The 18,986-nt window shown below is 55.2% G+C and overlaps 1 protein-coding gene across 7 annotated transcripts; it reads right to left on the bottom strand.

Annotated features, from left to right (window-relative positions):
* Window positions 1-13,672, bottom strand: KCNS1 (potassium voltage-gated channel modifier subfamily S member 1). 7 transcript variants are annotated; one of them, XM_036395730.2, is made up of 3 exons: window positions 12,780-13,672; window positions 6,903-7,954; window positions 1-2,323 (listed from the first exon to the last, which is right to left on the bottom strand). In XM_036395730.2, the coding sequence occupies exons 2-3, from the start codon at window positions 7,866-7,868 to the stop codon at window positions 1,868-1,870; spliced, it is 1,422 nt and encodes a 473-aa protein (XP_036251623.1). In that variant the 5' UTR covers window positions 7,869-7,954; window positions 12,780-13,672; the 3' UTR covers window positions 1-1,867. The 7 variants fall into 7 exon arrangements, with proteins under 7 accessions (XP_036251623.1, XP_036251622.1, XP_036251624.1 ...); XM_036395729.2 differs by having other exon boundaries at window positions 6,903-7,895; window positions 12,780-13,671; XM_036395731.2 differs by lacking the exon at window positions 12,780-13,672 and adding an exon at window positions 12,302-12,372 and having other exon boundaries at window positions 6,903-7,895.
* Between the last annotated feature and the right edge of the window lie 5,314 nt (window positions 13,673-18,986).

Below are 18,986 nucleotides of genomic sequence, written 5' to 3'. Positions count from 1 at the left end.
GCAGGTCATTGAGGTCTTTAATAAAATATACAGTATGCATCCCATGCATAGATAGAAAATTAATTTACATGCTTCTAATTATTTGCATAATGCTTTTTCATTAATAGATATAATTTGCTCTTCACATTTGAATACATTTTGCTACTGGAATATTTATGTTGAGAAGGGGAAACTCCTTCCTGTATTCAAGTAACAGTGCAGCAGGAGCTGGTTGGAGCAGAGGGTGCTGCTCTCCAGTCCCAGCTCCCAGCAGGAATAAGCACAGAGAGGACCATGGAGTTGGTACTGGAAGACTTGATGATGCCAGAAGCGTGAGCACCCTCCCATCCCACACCACCACTCCTTGGGGAGCCTCCCTGAGTCCCACTGGGCTTGGAAAAGCTGGACCTGCACCAGTGTTGGCTTTCCTTGCCTGTGACCAGCAGATTGCTACAGGCAGAGCCAGCACCAGCAAATACAGCTGTGCTTAAACCCAGCCAGGAAAGCAGCAGCAAAGCCATGGTCCAGGTACGTGGGGTCATCCTGCAGCCTTTAAAGTGTGTTTGAGGTGGTTTGGGATTGTGGGATGCACATTTCTCCTGCTCAAAACAGGCATTGCTGGGTGCACTCCTCTGTGGGCAACAGAGCTGCACCATTTCCAAACAGAGAACAGGGTGGGAGGGTGAGGAAAAGCTCTGTAGGGAATTAATGCTGTGCCCTGAAAGTGCTCAGGTGGGCTGTGGTCCAGGCAGGAAGGGGTTTGTGTTCCAGGCTGACCTCCCTGCCTGGCTGTGAGGGACTCAGGGCTGTGGTGACAAAAGCAGCGCAAGGTCCCCTCTGCCCCAGCTCTCTCCCTGCAGGGGGAAGGTGAGTGCAGCAGCACTTGGGGGGCTCAGCTCCCTGTGAGGACACCTGGGGCAGTGTGACCCCCTCCTTACAGCCCTCCTGGCCCCGAGACAGGGAGGGAAGAGGCAGGACAAAGCCAGGCTAGGAGCTGTGGTGAGGGAGACCAGGGTTTGGGGGACAGCCCCACTGGGATTGGCTCCTCAGCTCCCCCAGCTTTGACCCCTTTGACTGCTGCTGCCTCAGAGTTCAGTGTTCCTTCTGCCATCCTGGCCATCCCCAGGTGTGTGGGCAGTGTCCCTGCCCCATGTGTGGGCAGTGCTCCCAGCTGTGCCACGCTCCCAGCACAGCCCCACATCCCTGCGGGTGCTGACAGTGACAGTGCAGGAGAGCAGATAAATCCCAGCAATGGAAAGAAGGTGGGGTTCAGTCCACCCCACTCCCATGGGGCTCACCCTGAGCTGGACACTCCCTCTCCTCCCATACAGGCTCATTCCCTTTCCTTTATGGCTGGAGGGGCAGTTGAGCCTTTTGAGCCTGTTTCCTGCTGGGGGTGGGACAAGGCTGGGGCTGGAGATGACATGGCACAGGATCTCTAAGGGCTGCCAGCCTGGTGAGGGCTGCCTCATCCTTGAGCTATTTAACCTCATCCTGGACAACACAAAACATTAGGGCAGAGGAAAATCCCCCTCCATACACCTGGGGCAGTGCCTGATCAGGGGTCACTTGTATTTCTTATTTTCTGCCTCCCTTTCTGGCAGGGGTATATCCAGCACCACAACCTCCCTTTGCAGCCACGGATGAGCAAGGTGAAGGCTGAGACACATCCAGGCAGGCACAGGGTCTGGAAGCAGCCAGCACCCCCTGGGCATCGCCTCCAACCCCTCCTGTCCTTCACAGGGTGATGCCAGCCATGGCTCCTCTGCTGTGTCCTGGTGCTCACCATGAGCAAGTCCCACATGCCCCAGGTGGGTCCCAGCAGGTTTCAAATGCCCCAGGTGGGTCCCAGCAGGTCCCAGGTGCCCCAGGGCTGCAGAGCAAGGGCTCAGGGGCTGGGGTGGGCCCCGGGGGTCAGGCCACGTCGGTCGGGGCTGGCTCTGTCCAGGGAGGTCTCGCTCAGGGCCTCGGAGTCGCGGTCATGGCTGGAGGTGCTGCCGCCCTCCTCGGGCTCCTTCTTGCCGCTGTTCCTCACGGCCGCCTCCAGCGCCTTCTGCTTGCGGTAGAAGTGGGAGAACTTGTTGAAGATGATGGTGATGGGCAGTGCCACCACCAGGATGCCCCCCAGGATGCAGCCCGAGGCCGCCAGCTTGCCCGCCACGGTGACGGGCACCACGTCCCCGTAGCCCACAGTGGTCATGCTGACCGTGCCCCACCACCAGCACGCCGGGATGGTGTCGAAGCCGACGTCCTCCTCCTTCTCTGCAGTGTAGGCCACGCCAGAGAAGACAGAGACGCCCACAGCCAGGTAGAGCAGCAGGATCCCCACCTCTCTGTAGCTGTGCTGGAAGGCAAAGCAGAGCCCTTGGTGAGCGAGGGGCACTGATCAGGACACAGGGATCCCACAGTGCAAACACAGCCTCCCTGCACTCCTCCACAGGGATCCCAGGGCTTCCATCCACCTCTGCTGTGGGATGTCCTGCTCCAGGGGTGCGCTGGGGTGGGGCAGGAGTGACTCACACCTGGAGCAAGTGGTGCAGCCGGGAATCGTTCCTGGCACCCACAGCTGCCTCTCTGCACTCCACCAGCCTGTGAGTGCTGGGAGGGAAGACAGATCTGGGCTCCCCAGCCAGGGATCCCCAGCAGAAGCTGCTCCCCTGCCTCCAGCACTCACTCTGGCCTGATCTCAGCTAACAATATTTAGCACATTTTCCTTTTATCTTGGCAGGTCCCCAGAAACCACCTAATAGCAGCCACTAAAAGAAGCAATTTGTACCTTCCTGAGTCGCTGGCACTGCTCACAGAGAGGACGTGGTCTCTGCTGCAGGCTCAGCTCAGCTCTTACCCAGGTCTCATCCCAAGCTCCCTGGGGACCCCTGAGCCCCAGGGGTCCCTCCTGTACCCCCACACCACTGAGCCACAGCATTCATGAAACCCTTTGTTACACACACATAGAAACATCACATCAGAGCTGACGCCAAACCAAACATCCCTGGTCATCAGGGCAGACCAGGGACCCATCCAGTGTCAGCATGGCTGGTCTTAGCACCCATCCTGCAGGGTGCTGCAAGCCCCAGCTTGATGAGGTACAGCCCAAGGGATCTGGGAGCCTTGGTGGGAATAGAGCCCTGGGACACCCAACCCTGATGGCAGTGGTATGCAATGCTCCTTGAAGAAGACATCATTTCTCTGGTTTCAACCTAAAACATTTGTGCTGTGATCTTTCTTTTTATATTCCTAACATTTGAACAAAGTATAAACCTGTGCCAGGAGCCCAGGGGGAACAGGCAGTGGGCAGCTGGAGGACCAGGCAGCAAGTCATGCCAGGAAGGGACTGCCAGGGGACAGGCTGCCACCACCATCCTCCCAGCATGGCTTTGTGCAATCACCTCTTGACTGCCATAAGTGAATTTTTTGGATGTTTCTGCCCACTGACCTGCCAGCTTGCTCTTCATCTTTTGGGAAAAGGAAAGCAGAGCTCTGATTATAGGGATTTTTTCCCAGTCTCCTAACAAGCAGAGAATGCTTTATCAGAGACCACATAACGGCTAAAGGAAACAACATTTGAACAAAGCAAACAGCAGCAGATGTGGGAAAAGGCTTCTGTGGTTAGGATGAGACTTAAAAGGAGGTGGATTCATGGCAGGGAATAAGGAGACTTTGCTTAGACAGCTGGCAAAAGCTGCTCAGATAATGCCAGTAATACCAAATAACCTCCTCTTCCTCCCCTTCCTCCTCCTTCTCCTCCCTTTCTCCTCACTCACCTACAGCAGTGCCAGGGGAGCTCCATGAGAGGACAAACAGCTCAGAGCCAAGGGTGTATCACTTGGCCAAGAATGACCTGCTCCTGGCTGGAAGTTAACAGCGGGTCTGTACATCCCAGCTGGGGACCAGCAGCACCAAATAACCTCATGCATTTTTAAAGAGTATCACTTCTGGCCCTGGGATGTGTTGGAGGGGGAAGGCAAAGGGGAAGTCAGGCAGCTCCATAGCTCCTGCTGCTTCAATTTACACATAGGGTCAGGGTTTGCAGCACAAGGAAGGCTCCAGAAACCTCCCAGCTGATCCTCAGGCACTGGCTGCCATCTATTTGCAGCCCTTTATCTGCAAAACTTCTGGTTTGCTCACTGATTGAGGGGGAAGGCAGCTGCAGCTGGGGTTTGGCTGGGATGCAGTTTTAGCCATGGTTTGAGCGGGATGCAGGCTTAGCCAGGGGTCAGATGGAATGCAGGTTTAGCCAAGGGTCAGGGTGGGATGCAGGCTTGGATAGGGTTTGGGTGGGATGCAGTTTTAACCAGGGTTTGGGTGGGTTGCAGGCTTAGCAAGCAGCCAGCCTTGGGGGAGGCAATGCTAGGTAATAAAAGACTCCAGCAAAAAGCCCTCCAAGCAGCAGTCTCTCCAGGTTCCTGCCAAATGCACATCTTTTCTCCAGCACAGCAGAAGAATTGGAATGGAAGAGCCCACTTTGAGTCTTGCTAGAAATAGGAGCATGGAAACCCAGCAAAGATGGCCCATGGTAGTGACAGCAGGGTGACACGGGATGTGCAGAGTTCCAACCTCTTTATGTATTAATGCCCCTGAGGGGACAGACAACAACTCCTGAAGATCCCTGTATGTGCTGTAATTACCCAGGGACCAACATCTATCAACAGCCAGTGGGAGAGGGGTCCAAACCCACACCCACAGAGCTGCAGTAGTGATAAAGGATGTCGGGCATGGTGGGGAGGAAGAGCAGAGACGTGTAGGAAGCCTCTCCTCAAATTAAACACGCTGTGGATCAGGCCCCAAGCAGTCTGAGGGCTGTTCAGGGTTTACAGGGCACAAATGGCAGAATTCCCTCAGCTAGCACTCTGGTGGCAGGGGAACAATCACTCAGCTTGCCAGAGCCATCGCTCCCCCTTCCTGGCTGTTAACAGCCTCCACTGCTCTGCTCCTGCTCTCTGCTCTCGCAATAGGAAGTAAATTATGATTAACAAGACGTTGTAATTTATGTGCCCACTAAATCACAATGCCAAGCTGCTGCATCAGATTTGTGTCTTTGCTCATCCCCATTCAGAGCTGGCTGCGGAGTCCCCAGGAAGGGGCACTTTCCAGCACGTCACTGGCTGAATCAGCCGCTCGTCAGAGGCCGGAGCCACGATGCTGCTGGCTCCCCAGACCTCCTTTACTGCTTAGTAATGTGCACATGAGTCCATCAGTGCCTGCTCTGCTGAAAGGTGGTGTTCATGCTTGGATGGAGCACCAGCAGGACTTAGGGAGCCCTTTCCACCTGTGCAAGTTTACTTGAATTTCACCAGCAGTTTTACCTGGGTCTGTCACTTGTCAGTGCCCTTTCAAGGTGAGTGTTCAGAAGCAAGTGTGATGCAGGTAGGACTTCAGGCATCTTCATTTCAAGCAACCCACCCACTGCTGGACCCTGTTCTCAGCAGTTTTTGAGGATGTCAGGAATATTTTGATGCTCTGTGGGCTCTGCAAGATTAATTCTGGGCAGGGCTGATCCTGCGTCAGAGCAGAAGCTGGCAGAAGACCTTTCCTGCTGCCCATCCTCACCCCCATTCACACTCAATGGTTGCTTTCCTCCGTGACTCAGCCATGGGAACAGGTCCAACCCCAGCAGCCAAGGCCAGTACAGCCCATGCCAGCCCTGTCACTGCTGCAGCAGCAAAAACAGGGTGTCCCCAGCTACTCATCCCTGACATGGCCCTTCAGAGGGAGCAGCACCAGGAGCTGCAGCTCCCTCCCATGCCAGGCACTGAGTGGGAGGGGAGTGGCCCTTTGGTTGAATTTCAGGCTCTGTTACAAAGATTGCTTCCTTGGCCATTCGTGTGGCACACTAGTCATTTGAAGGGGGTAAAGCCCAGGGATATTTGTGCAATTGACCCAAGAAGAGGCAATGTTTGTCCTGGTGATCATCCCCCCATGCCCAGCACCAGCTCCATGCGTGGAAGGGCATTGGGAGCATGTGTCACTCTGAGCAGGCTCAAGGATCAGCTTTAGGATTCCTGTTGATGCAATCACCAAGAACCAGGGACAATTAAAGGCTGAGTTTAATTGGCCTCTGCACCAGGCTGGATTTTCTGTGTAAGCACAGGAGGTGAGTTTCCTTCTCCCCAGATTCAGGAACATGGCCTTCAGCAGGAGAAGGATGGAGGGGAGAGATGGTGGGGGTGAGCAGAACCACACTGGGTATGGAAGCTCTCCTGCTTCACCGCTGAGCTGCAGTGATGGAGGTCTGGCTGCAGCACCAGGATAGTGAGGATTGCAGGACAGATTTCAAGTTGCCCTTGGTGTGTCTAAAGACACCAGGGGTGCTGTGGGTGGGGATCTGGAGAAATACAGCCTTGGGGCATGTTATGGGAGATGTGGACCCTCTCACCAGACCTGCAGGGATGCTACATCTAGGTACACCTGAATCCTGGTCCTCCACTTGCTCAGCATTTCCTCCAGACCTTCCTCCTGAGGACCACATGGTCCTGGGACCAGCTTCCCCCAGCCCTGCTTGCCAATTTTTCTATCACACTGAGGGGCAACTGCTGGAAACCCAGGCTCTGCTGAGCCCCTTCCTAGGGCTGGTTGTCCCATGCCATACAACTCACCGTTGCTTTTCTATTGCTGCTTTGTGCCAGTCCCAACCTCACTGTATCCTGAAGCATTCAAGTATCAACTCAGCTGGAGCAGGATTTCTGTTTCCCTAAAAGGGCAGACACCAGGGGTTGGGCACTGGCCTCTGGTCAGCTGGCAGCATGCCCTTAGGAGGGTTCCCCATTTTCCAGAATGGGGACAGGAGCAGCCCTGAGCCACTCACACTGGTGCTGGCAGACCCAGCAGCTGCTGGCTGGCCTGCTACCTGCTCAGCAGGTCACTCTCAGCCCTACTAGGCACTAGTCTAAAGGAGTAGGTAAGGAGATAGAGAGCCAGTTTACCTTCAAGGTGGCCCCCAGTGACCTGAGTCCGGTGGAGTGCCGAGCCAGCTTCAGCACCCGGAATATCCTCATGAGCCGAAACACCTGCACCACCTTGCCCAGGTTGCCCAGCTCTGAGTCACTGCCCATGGTCACGTCCACCAGGAGGGTGAAGTAGAAGGGCAACACTGACACAATGTCAATCAGGTTCAGTGGGTGCTTGAAGAACTTCCTGGGGTTGGGTGAGAGCAGGAGGCGGGAGGACACTTCGAAGGTGAACCAGGAGATGCAGAAATACTCCAGCTTGTGCAGGATGGGTTCATCGAGCACGTTGCCATTCTCATCCACCTCCTGGTACTCGGGCATGCTGTGGATGCACATGGTAGCTATGGACACCAGCACCACGCTGATGGACACGAAGCTGAAGAGCTTGCTGGGGATGGAGTAGCCGGGGTTCTCCATGGTGAGCCAGAGGCGCTTGCGCAGGTTGCCGCAGCGCAGGGTGCTGTAGCGCAGCAGGTCGTGGTTGATGTCAGAGATCTCATCAGGGGACGTGTCCACGCTGCTCACCTCGCTCTCCTCGTCCCAGTTGTGGTGCCGGCTCTCCAGCTTGCGCTCGTGGTAGCGGTAGCTGCAGCAGGAGTCCAGGAAGAACTCGTTGATGCCCCAGTACTCGATCTCCTGGCAGAAGGAGAAGACGCACAGCTCCTCCATGACGTGCAGCTTGCCCGTCTGGTAGAAATGGAGGACGTAGAGGAAGAAGCCGGGGTTTCTGTCGAAGTAGAACTCCCTGGCACTCACGTCGTAGTCATCGCAGAGCTGCAGGATGGACTCCTCCGAGTCGCAGGAGAGCAGCCGGCCCAGGCGCGTGTCGGGGAACTTGGAGAGCGCGCTGGAGCTGAGCCGCCGCCGCAGACCGCCCACGTTGATGTTGATAACGTCCTCCTCAAAACTGGGACCCCAGTAGTTTAAGGTCTTGTTGACCATGATCAGCAGAGCAGGAGCGGGTTCCACCTGTGGATGAGACAGCGGGGCTGGAGGGCTGCTCCTGGATGTGGGGGAGCAGAAGCACCCTGGGGAATGAGGAGGGATGTTTGCATTTTGAGAAGTGAGGACCAAGGAGAGAGAAGGGGAGAAAAACAGCTTTAGACTGCTGTTCTCCTGTGGTATGGAAACTAAAAAAAAGAAAAGCCAATGATTTTTCCATGTGAAACTTTTCCTTGCTTTTTTACCTGGTAAAATTTCTCCCTTTGCAGGTTGTTAATGGCCTAAGGAAGGCAGTTTAATTCACCTCCAGTACCTCATCCATGGGGCTCTCCTTCTTCAAACAGGTAATTAGTTACTGAAGAGAAGATTTATTCCCCAAAGAGTCTCCCAGAGGAAAAATTAGATCTTGTCAAATCACCACTGCTGTGATTCTGCCAAAGTGCTTTGTAGCCCCACTACCCACGCTACTAATTAGACCTGGTCAAAAAGTCCTTAGATGGTGCAATCTTTCCAGCAGCACAGGCAGTTTTGCCAAAATCAAAGTATTGTCACAGAAGGTGTCAATTTTAGGGAGAATTTGAGAGGAAGAAGTGTCAAAACAATTCATCTGCCTGTTTTGTTTCCTCTTGTGTGTCCTGCCATGTAAAATATTAAGATTATTTTGATTATGTTGAAACATAGCAAAAACATGATTCAGAATCACTGATGACTGAATAAAATCTGTATGTCGATGGGGAAATAAAAACCCAGCATTTTGATTTCTATTGCATTTTAGGGATTTATAAGTTTCAGGGAGCTGGGCTTTTTTGCGCGGCAGAAATTCTATTTTCTAATGAGAAACCGTTAAAGCATCAAAGAAAGAGGAGCATTCCCAGATGCAGATGCATTTACCTGTCTTGCTCAGAAATTTAGAGCAAAAAGGCAAATAAAAAGCATCGTGATCTTTATGCACCACCTTGAAATCAGATTTTTCCACCTGCCTTATTCATCAAAACAACCAGGGGACACATGGAGCAGCCCTGTACTCACAGGATCTCCCTGCTCCTGGCACAGAGTGGTGGGGTTTGAGGGACACTGCTTTGCTCTCTTGGTGGAGGAATTACATTTTTTCCTGTCTTATGTCACCCACAGAATTTTCCAAGCTTTTAGGGGCCGCAGGGACAGAGGGCACAAACAGGCAGCAGGAGCTGAGGGAAAAAAGACTGCAGCCCCTGCAGTGATGCTGAGGTGCCAGCAGACCCTACAGAGAACAGCCTGGTCCCACACCGAGGTCAGGGACATGAGCTAGGTCACAACACCCAGGGGAGTCCCGTGAGTTCTTCCTCAGCAGCCATCTCACCGGGTTTATGGGGCAAACACCAGGGCTCTGCTTGCTTTCCAGTCTGAGAACCTCGGTGTGAAAGGTCTGTCAGACTGGGAGGGACCTGGGGGACACGGTCACCTCTAAATCTGTAGGGTAGAGCAGAGCTGCAGAGGAACAGGTAATGGAGCCACGGTTGAGCCCTGGAGGTGTTTTTTAAGCTGAGCATGGCTGTGGGTGCAGGAAATGCCAGATTTGTGTGAAACAGCCTGGCAAAAGCATCTGTGAACTCCACTGCATCTCCCAGCCCGGGGCTCCTTAAAGACACAGCTTTGCACCACAACCAGCACTTCCATCACACCACGTCTGGAGGAGGCAACCAGCTGGTGATAAACCTCAGAGCTTAATGGACTCCATGTCTCGCCTTTCAAACGGGAGGGAAGAAGGAGAAGGATCCATTTTTAATGCTTAAGCCAAAAGCAAGGGAGAAGAAGGGGTGTAAACCCTTCTTTCAGGGATAAATTGGAATTTCAGTGTCAGATTGGCTTTTCCAGAGAAGACATCACACAGCCCATCTGTGGGGTAGGGATGACTAATCCAGGTTCCTTCCAGAAGGATGCTCATGCATTCAGGCTATAAGCACACACACACAGATTGGGGAACCTGGAGGTGCATCTGTGGGATCCAGCTGATCCCAAAACCAACCTCAGACTCTCTCTGCACCCTTCCTATAGAGCAGCCTCTCTGAAAGGTGAGGCCACTAAAACCAAAGGCAAGGTGGCTTGGGGGCTGGGCTGGGGCACAGGACAGCCCAGGATGGCAGGACAAGCCTGAAGCATTCCTCCAGCTCAGCAGGACCATCCCCAGTGCACAGCTGTGGCTCTGGGTGAGACGTGCCAAACCCTGACAGCCAGAAGGGGATGGCTCCTACCTCTCTCCCAGCTCAAAATTAAAAGGTGGGTGTCAGGACCTGCAAGGTTTGTAGCCCAGGGAAATCCCTCCATCCCTCCTGCACTGGAAGCAGACTGAGGAGAAGGGTCACGAACTGCCAGAGATGTTCCTTTATGATGTTCACTTATGAATAGACCAAATTATTTCTGCCCACATACAGCTTTCATCTAGGAATCTAAAGCAGCAATTAATAGTTTTATAACTCTCTTGCCTATTTGTTCCACAAGCAGCTAAGCTCAGCTTTAGAACAGAACTGGGCTTTGAACTGGGACCCAGTGTGATCTCCCCTGTTGGACCATCAAAGCTTGCACCCCACTCACATTTGCAGGGGAATCAGCTGGGAAACAAAAGCTCACTTAGGAAGCTTGGGTGATTTTTATTTAAAAGCACAACGGACAGTGAATACAAATGTGTCTGTCTGGGAGAAAGTGAATTTGCAAAATTTTCCTTTAGTTGACCCAAAATTTCCATGAATGATTGGAAAAAGGGAACGGATCAAGCCAGTCTCTTTCTGATAGATGTTGAAATATATTGTAAGCTATTTTGAGACAACCGTCAGAATTACACAAGCCAGTGTGAGCTGGGTGTTGGGCGTTCAAATTAATATCTATCTTGTGGAGAATAAAATCCCTGGTATATGCATTTATGACAGTAAAAATAAAATATAAAACAGATCAAGCATGTCTATAAGAAATGCTAGAAGAGTTTCCCTTGACAACATATTTTTTTTCTCAAAGGCTTTCAAATGGAAGTAATGTATATTTATTCTACCTGGCAAAGGGAACTCAGGGGAGTGGGAAAGAAGGTGCTAATAGACATTCAAGTGAGGATGCAGCAAGTGCAGGGAGCATTGCACACAGGGTCTTTTCCAACCAGGTACAATGGATTTAGATTAACAGTCCAAATAAAAAACCCTGTACTTACAGCTCAGCGAGGCTTCCCAGCAGGGAGTCGTGTGGCTTGTCTCAAAGGAGCCATTAGAAATGCGTAGAGGAGGAGGAACCTCTTATCCTTTGCCTGTAGCCTACCCTAAATGCCCTGTCACCCGGGGCTTGTGACCGTGCATGTCCCAGGTGTGCAGGGGTGCTGGCTGCAGACCACTGAGGAGATCCTGTGCAAGATATCCATGAGACTGGGGTAGGACTGGGAGTCCCCTGCTGAGTAGCTGAGGGGGCCCGTGGGGCTGGGTGGCATCCCAGTTCCTGCAGGGTGCTGTCCCCATATGCTGGGACAGGACTGGGGAGACATCTGCTTTCTGGTCATCCAAAATTGCCCCTGCAGAGCCCCATCCCCATTGCTGAGCGTCTCTGTGCTCATCGGCTTGAAGATGCTCAGGTCCCAGCCCTGCCTTGGGCGGTGTGGGGATTTGCCAGGCAGGCAGAGGGGAGAATGGAAGGGGGATTCCCACTACTGGCTGCTCCCTGCAGGCAGAGCACAAGCGGCTGCTGGATGCTGAGAGGCCACCAAGATGCTCAGGGCTGGAGATGGAGCTGACGGGGGACTCCCTGCTCGCCTCGGGTGCAGGAGAGGGTGATTACCAACAGCCCAGCGCTGTGCCAGCCTCCACTCCCAGGTCTCACGCTGAGCGTGCACAGCTCTCCAGAGGGACCTCCGTGCTCCGTTCCCCGGGGAGGGGGAATGCAGCCCCCGGGGAAGGCAGGCTCCGGGGCGAGGGACTCCCCTACACCCGCCCGCAGAGGGACGGGGAGGAGGGTCCCTGAGCCCCGGCACCCAGCAGCATCCCGGGGCGTGGATGCCGGCACGGCGGCTCCCCGCTTACCCCGGGATGCCGGTACCTCGCTTCCCCGCTCATCCCTGCATGCCTCTGCTCCGGTTGCCCTCTCACCCCGGGTTGCCGATGCCCCGAGTCCCCGACGCACCCCAGGCTGCTGAACCCGGCAATGCCCGCGGGTTCTGGTACCCCGGGTACCCGGGTTGCCGGTGCCCCGGTCCCTGTGTTACCGATCTTAAGGTCCTCGCCGCACCCCGGGATGCCAGCGCCGCGGGTCCCCGGGATGCCGGTGCCTGCCGCTCCCAGGGATGCCGATGCCGCGGGTCCCCACCCCGCCCCGGGATGCCGCTGCCCTCGTCCCCGCCCGCCCCGGGTGCCGGTGCCGCGGTTCCCGCGCTGGCGGAGCCCGCAGCACCCCGCTGGCGAGCCCGGCCCCGCGCCGCCGCTCACCTGCCTCGGCGCCGCCCCCGCCGCAGCGAGCGCGCCCGGCGCGGAGCCCGAGCCCTGCGGGGCCGGCGGCGGCGGCGGGAGCTCCGCGGGGCCGGGGGTCCCGCCCGCCGCCCTTCCCGGTGCCGCCCTCCGCCCGCCCGCCCGCCGGCGCCGCGGCGCGGGAGCAGGCGGGGAGAGCGCGGCTCCCGATTCCCCGTTCCCAGTGCCCGGTTCCAGACCGCCGGTGCCCGGTTCGTGGCTGCCTCTGCCTCCCGCCAGCCCCTGCCGAGCTCTGTATAGGGGACAGGGCTGAGGATGCCCGGGGAGAACGCACTGGACAAGACCAGCGAGCTGAATTTGGTGAAACCGGCTGGCAGGTCGGCACAGCTCCGTGCGAGGCTGGCGGTGTCCCCGCCGAGCCACCGCCACAGCTGTCACACGGAACCGAGCCGGGAATCTGGAGCAGGCGAGGGTACCCCTGGCTTTCCTGAAGTCTTACCTGCTGGAAGTGCCTTGGGAGGCGGGAGAGCTCACAGGATGGCTGTGCCAGCCGCGCTGGGGGTGCCCGTCTCAGCCGGCCCTGGGCTACCCCAGGTCTTTGCGAGGCTGCCCGGGTGGGAAGCGCTGAGCCCCGCAGCCGGCAGGGCCGAGCCGTGCCGTGCCGTGCCCGCTCAGGCCGAGCAGGGCCCGGGCAGCGCTGCCGCCCTGCGCCGGGCACACGATGCCCCCCTGCCCTCGCAGTCGCCCTCCGTGCGATCCATCTCCATCTTGCTCCTTGGAGCTGGGAGTGTGCGGGGCACCGGGGCAGCCCCGCGGGGAAGCGCTGCCCTGGCTTGCCGAGCTCCTCGGTGTCTCTCCAAAGGCTCCCTGGGAGGTGGGCGAAGGCAGCGAGCCCCGGGCATGGCACACGCTGGTTTCAGGTCAGCGAGCTGCCGCCGCCGCCCGGGGCCATCCCCACACAGCGCACCAAGCGCCCCCGAAATCAGCCGCTGGAGCAGAGGGATGGGAAGGACGGGATGGGAAAGGGACCTTCCCAGGGTGACGGCCGGGGCTGCATGTCCCCGCAGCGATGGCTCATTGCTCCGGCAGGCAGCACAGAGCAGCTGTGTCACACGGGCGGCTCGCACGGGGCGAGACTTCGCAGCACCCTCTGCGTCCCTTCCATCGGCTTGCTGATTGCTGATTATGGTCCGAGGGGCTGGAGCCTGAGGGCTCTCAGCCTTCTCCAGGCTTGCACGAGGCGGACTGAGAGCTCTTTTTGGTGGCGAGCATCCTTCCCCCTGCCCGCACGCCCGCCTCCTGCGTGTGCTGCCAGTCCTGTCCCTGTGCCAGGCAGAGCTGGCCGCTGCAGGGCCATCAGCGTGTCTCCATGTGTGTGTGATGTGTCAGACTGTGTGTGCCTGTGCTTGTTTACATGGCAAGGAGGCAGCGGAGGGAGGGGGAAGGGATGACTTTGAGGGAGGCCTCAGAAAAGAGAAAAAAAAGAAAAAAGAAAAAAGAACGGAGGGAAATTCCTCTGTTCTGTGATATAAAGCAAAAAGCTTTTTTTTATGGCAATTAGAGATGGCTGAGCATCCCTGGAAGCTGCAAGATAAACATGCCCATCTTTGTCTGCTCCAGGCAGCTGCGAGCCTGGCTGATGGTGGGTGCTGAGCCCCAGCGGGGTGCAGTCCACAGGGTAGGAGGAGGGTTGGCTCCCACGTGGGGTTTTCTCTGCCTGTCACTGACATATGGTGATCAGGGTGAATTTTCTTTTCCCTTCTGAAAATAGTTCTCATCCAGCCATTTTTCAGGGAAGGAGCTGTGCCTGGCGCTGCAAGGGCGCCCACTCCATCTGGCACTTTGTGTCTGCACCAGAGCCCTGTTTATGCTCTACTACAGAGCAGACCTCAGCCTTGTCCCCCCCAAAATCAGCTCTCTCAGTACAAGGAGGTTTGCTGAGCGTCCCTGGGCCGTGTGGAGGAGCTTAATCATGAGTGGGAAAGAGTTGAGAGGGGTCTGTCCTTATTGCTCCCAGACTGGAGGGATCACCCTGGGAAGGGGCTGGAGAGACACGGAGAGGAGATACCTCCATGTCTCCTGCTGCAGCTCAAAGCTCTGGCTGAAAGCAACTGCAGAGAAGAGAATTTCATGTCCCAGGCTGCAGAGGCCCCATGCAGGTTTGTGCTGGCATCACAGCATCCTTCAGAGGGGACTTGGCTGCTGCATCAATGGCACTTGAGGTGAATTTTCCCTTTTCCCCACAAATTTAGAGGCAAAAGGCCTGACTCTGCCACGAGCCAGCCAGAGCCTGTTGGCCTGCCTTCACACTGACACTGGCAAGCTGTGGCAGGAAAGGGAGACTCCCACTTTAAGGTTGTTTTCCAGTGAATTGAGGTGTAAGGGCTGTTCCTTGGCACAGCTGTGTTTGTGATGGCCCTGGTAAAGCACAGCTCCCTTTGGCACAGGCCAGCCCTGTGCCCCTGCTGCCAGTCCTGAGCTAACCAGCAGTGATGTGGAGATGGGAACAAGCAGAAAATCAGGTCAGCTGGAAATGCCTCGCCATCTCTTCCTTTCATGTCTCCCCCCATCTTCCTTTGTTGAGGAAGGCGAATCTCCACCCGCTGAAGGCCAGGGTGGATTATATCAATAACCACACAGCAAATCCTCCATGTGGGCACAGGGGCAAAACCTCTTGCTGTGGTCTCTTCTGCAGGCTGGAAGCAAATCGCAGAGGCAGGGTGAGTCTGAAGCCAGCAGCCATTTCAGTGATGCAGTGACTCATCCCAAAAGGCGCTCAGCTTGTGGCAGCTCCCTTCCTTTCTTCTTTTTGCCTTTTTTTTTTTTTAATAGCTGATATAGCAATAAATTAAAAAAAATAGCAGGAAATACATATGAATATAGCATGTCTCCAGAGCTCCTCTAATTAAAAGAAAAATCTTCAGGCACTTTTGAGCCCCTTGGATATCTGTTGTGAAAGGCTGGAGCCGCTGGGTACCTGCCACGTGGGAGGGTGGGATAGAGCAGCACACCTGCGAGTGCAGGGGGATCCGCGGAGCTGGAGGCTGACAGGGGCTGATTAATGCCAGGGACATGAGCACAAAGCATTTCACAAATAGTCCTTTCCAGAGGGAAAGAGCTAAATTAGGGCAGACGCTAAAGCCTGGTCTTGTGTTTCTCAGTGGCAAAGATTTCATACTAAATACATGGGCTTTCCTTAATGCTGTTATTTCCTGGTGGTTTCTGTGCTCGTTGGTGCGTTTGTTCCCCGAGCTATGGGAGGGGGTTGCTCCAGCTGGAGGGGCTTGGGCTTTTCCTTCCCATGCCATTGGCTGTTCCCATTCTTGTGCTGTCAACTGTCCCAGTTTCCATGCCTCTCCCTGGAGCCAGTTCATGGGGGGCAGGAGAGAAAGCGAGCTGTGATGGCAGCATCCTCTGAGCAGGAGGAGAAAAGTGGGGACACAAACTCCATGGGATTCCATCCCTACAATCCTCATCTTCCTCCCAGAGCCACAGGGTGTCTGTAGATGCTGCTGACAGGGGGATATCAGCCTGCTCCATGCTGGAAATTAATTAACCAGCTTCATTCAGTCTCTGGAGCCCTTGGATGTACCTGCATGTCCAGCCCCCTGCAGAAAGGGGATTTGTTGGAATCCATCTGCAGCAGGCCTGGGACAGACATGGCCTGCAACAGCCCATCCTTCTGATAGCCTGGAACTCTTCAGGACTTGGGTTTTACTGAGCTGACAGGGTGCCTGAGCCAGGAAAGATTAATGGACATTCACTGAACTTGCTGGGGACCTTGACTTGTGTTTGGACTCTGAAACTCTAACAGGAAATGTGAGAAAATCTGGAGAGTGGTACCAATGCAGTGGCTATTTTTTATAGAGATGAAGAGCCTCTGGTGAGGGAGCAGGGAGATGCTGCAGTGCAAGGTCAGGCATTTCAGAGCACTGATTTACTGTCTGGCGAGTTCCCACGTGCCTTGAGCGTATGGATTGCCTCCATCTTACAGCAACCTGCAATCTCCATGTGCTGCATCCCTGCTCCACGTTGTCTCACCATCCTCCAGCACCCAGGACACATTAAAAACTGATTTCATCAAAAACAAAGGCTATTCCCAGGCTCATCATTAACCTGGAGCATCCCAGGCTCATCATTAACCTGGAGCATCTCAGGCCAAGGCTTCCCACGGGCCAAGCCCCTGCAGACCATTCCCAGCAGGGCTAGAGCTGCCACAGGTAGGGATGCTGGCAGAAGGGAGCATGGTGTCAGAGCAGAGGTTGAGGGCAGGACTTGCTCTGTTCCCTGACATCCATCTTTGGTGTCAGGGTCAGTCCAGTCACACTTCATTTACCAGTACAGGAAAAGCCACAAAACCCAGTCATCACAGCCATGCTTGCACAGGCAGCATGGGCTCACTTCTTGGATTCTCTGCCAGGAGAGAGACAGGTGAAGATGGAAGGACAACTTTAACTGCAACTAAATCTTGCAACAGTGCAGGTTGAATAATGCAAGTAACCAAGAGAGCAGCCAAGTTTGACTCTCTGCAGGCTCATACAGTGAGGACACTTGCCCTGTATCTTGTTTTTGATAGCTGAGCACAGCCAAGGCCATGGCCATGGAGGGAGCCAGAGGTGGCCTCTGATTCCTGCCAGCAAGGCCAGGCTGGGTGGAGCAGGGAGGTCCCCACCTGCCCCTGTGCTGCACTGCACATGGAAATGTCTTACAAATTAGTATTTAGGCAAATTGGAAATCAGTCTTTTCATGCAATAAGGGGGCAAATCAAAGGGTGATTTCCCTGAGATTTATCTGGACCTGTGGATAATTTCATCCCACAGCAAACCCAGGTGAGGGCCTTGCACAGATGGATGCAGGGGTAGCAAACCTGAGGCTCTGCCTGTGCACCAGAGCTGCAGACAGAGAGTGGCCACTGGGTTTGGGGCTCTTCAGTCTCTGCCCAGCTGAGATGACACAGCTGAGGCTCAAAACTACAAATTGCTGGTGAATTGTCACTGTGGTAGTTTTGCAGGTGGAAGTGCCCTGGTGGTTTGAGTGCCCTGCTCCCATTCCAGCTCTGCCTCCAGCCGCCTCTGTGCTGACAGGGATGAGCCCACAGGCACAACTACAGCTGGAGATGTTGGGTGCAGGGAAGGGTCTGTTCTCCTGTCTCTGCAGGGATGTTGTCCTTTGGGCTCTCTGCAGAAGGCTCAGGCAGTGCTGGGGGTGGTGAGAGAGCTCTGCTGCCAGAGTGTCTTCAGGTCTTGAGGCTCTGAAGGATGCTGGGGACTTGCTGGCTCCCTCCATCCCATCTCTGCCTCTCCCTCCCTTAGACATCATCCCAGCATGGGCAGAACCCTCAGTCCAAGGAGGAGGATGTGGGGCTGGAGATGCTGGAGCACTGGGGATGGGGTGACATTGACACCCAGGGCTGCAGGGTGCCTCTGGGGGGCCAGACTGGCAGGGGACCCCCCAAGCCCCCCAGGTGCCCTTGGCAGTGGATCAGCCATGCCGTGGTTCTGTGGTTCTGTGGTTCAGGGCTGGTGACTCACTGCCAGCCCTCAAAGGCTGCAGAGCCTCAGCAGGGGGGAGCAGGGTGTCTGACAGCTCCTGAGTCTCCTGATAGATATTCCTCTGCTGCTGCATGGAGAATCACTGCTGTCTCCATGTCTGAGCCCAGGTTTGCTATGCTGGCTATGGATTTTTCCCTGCTGTACAGCCATCCTGGCTGCTTGGCACTGGATTTTTGTAGTTTTGAGGGGTTTTTTACCAGGAATATATGAGCAAGCAGCAGAGGAGAAACCAAGGATGCAGGATGCAGGTGGGTGAGAGCTTGCTGGCTGGAGGAGACACAGGCACGTGTTCCTGCAATATGCACACAGGATCCTACCTTTCATTACCTTCTTCCACCAGCTGCAATGTTGAGGGCACCCCTCATTCTTTCTTTGATCCTGACAGAGTTCAGGGCTTGCCTCTTTAGGCAGATTCAGGTACCAAGAGAGAACACATCTACCTTCTTCCAAAACTCTTGGAGCAGTGGAAGTGGCACTTGTGTCCCAAGAAGATGCCTCTTGGTTCGCTGGGATGCACCATGGCATCCAGGCAGAAGCCCCATTTCCCTGAGCCCTGGAAAGAACCTCCTGATGACATTTCAGGAAAGCATTTTTCTATTTTTAGAGGCCATCGTGCACAGAGCCAGGGAGTCAGTACAGGATTCCCAAGCTCTTGCAGAAAGCAGTGGAGCATCTCGGGATGCTCGGAGCAGCAGCCCTGGGGCTCATTAACACGATCCAGTCACAGCAGTCCCTGAAGCAGAAAGGTATTTGGGCATTTGGGCAGCAGTCTGCTGCCTCTTTCAGCCTCTGCTGGGTCAGGCTCTGATCATGCTGGGACCAGGCTGCTCCTCTGATTGGCACCACATCTCTGATCTGTGCCTTGGAGGTCCAAAGCCTCCCGTTCCCCTGGCTGTGCAGGAAGGCGACAGGGCGGGCTGCGAGGCTCTGCTGCTCTGCCCATCTCTCCCTGATTAATGTGAAATCCAGCCTCATGAATCATTCATGAAGCTTTATTTAGTATAATGGTTTCTGACATCCACTGCCTGGGAACAGCATTTTGGGACAGACCGTTTGCGACCGTTTCTTTTTTCCAGAAATAGGGAGCTGACGTTGATCCCATCCGAACGGGGAATGTACAGAAAGGGAGGGAGGGAGGGGCTGAAGCAGCCCTG

This window comes from Molothrus ater, chromosome 17 (genome assembly GCF_012460135.2).
Source record: "Molothrus ater isolate BHLD 08-10-18 breed brown headed cowbird chromosome 17, BPBGC_Mater_1.1, whole genome shotgun sequence".
NCBI classification, from domain to species: domain Eukaryota; kingdom Metazoa; phylum Chordata; class Aves; order Passeriformes; family Icteridae; genus Molothrus; species Molothrus ater.
The sequence above is the reverse complement of the archived record's forward strand: the minus strand, read 5'-3'. Positions and strand labels throughout refer to the sequence as shown.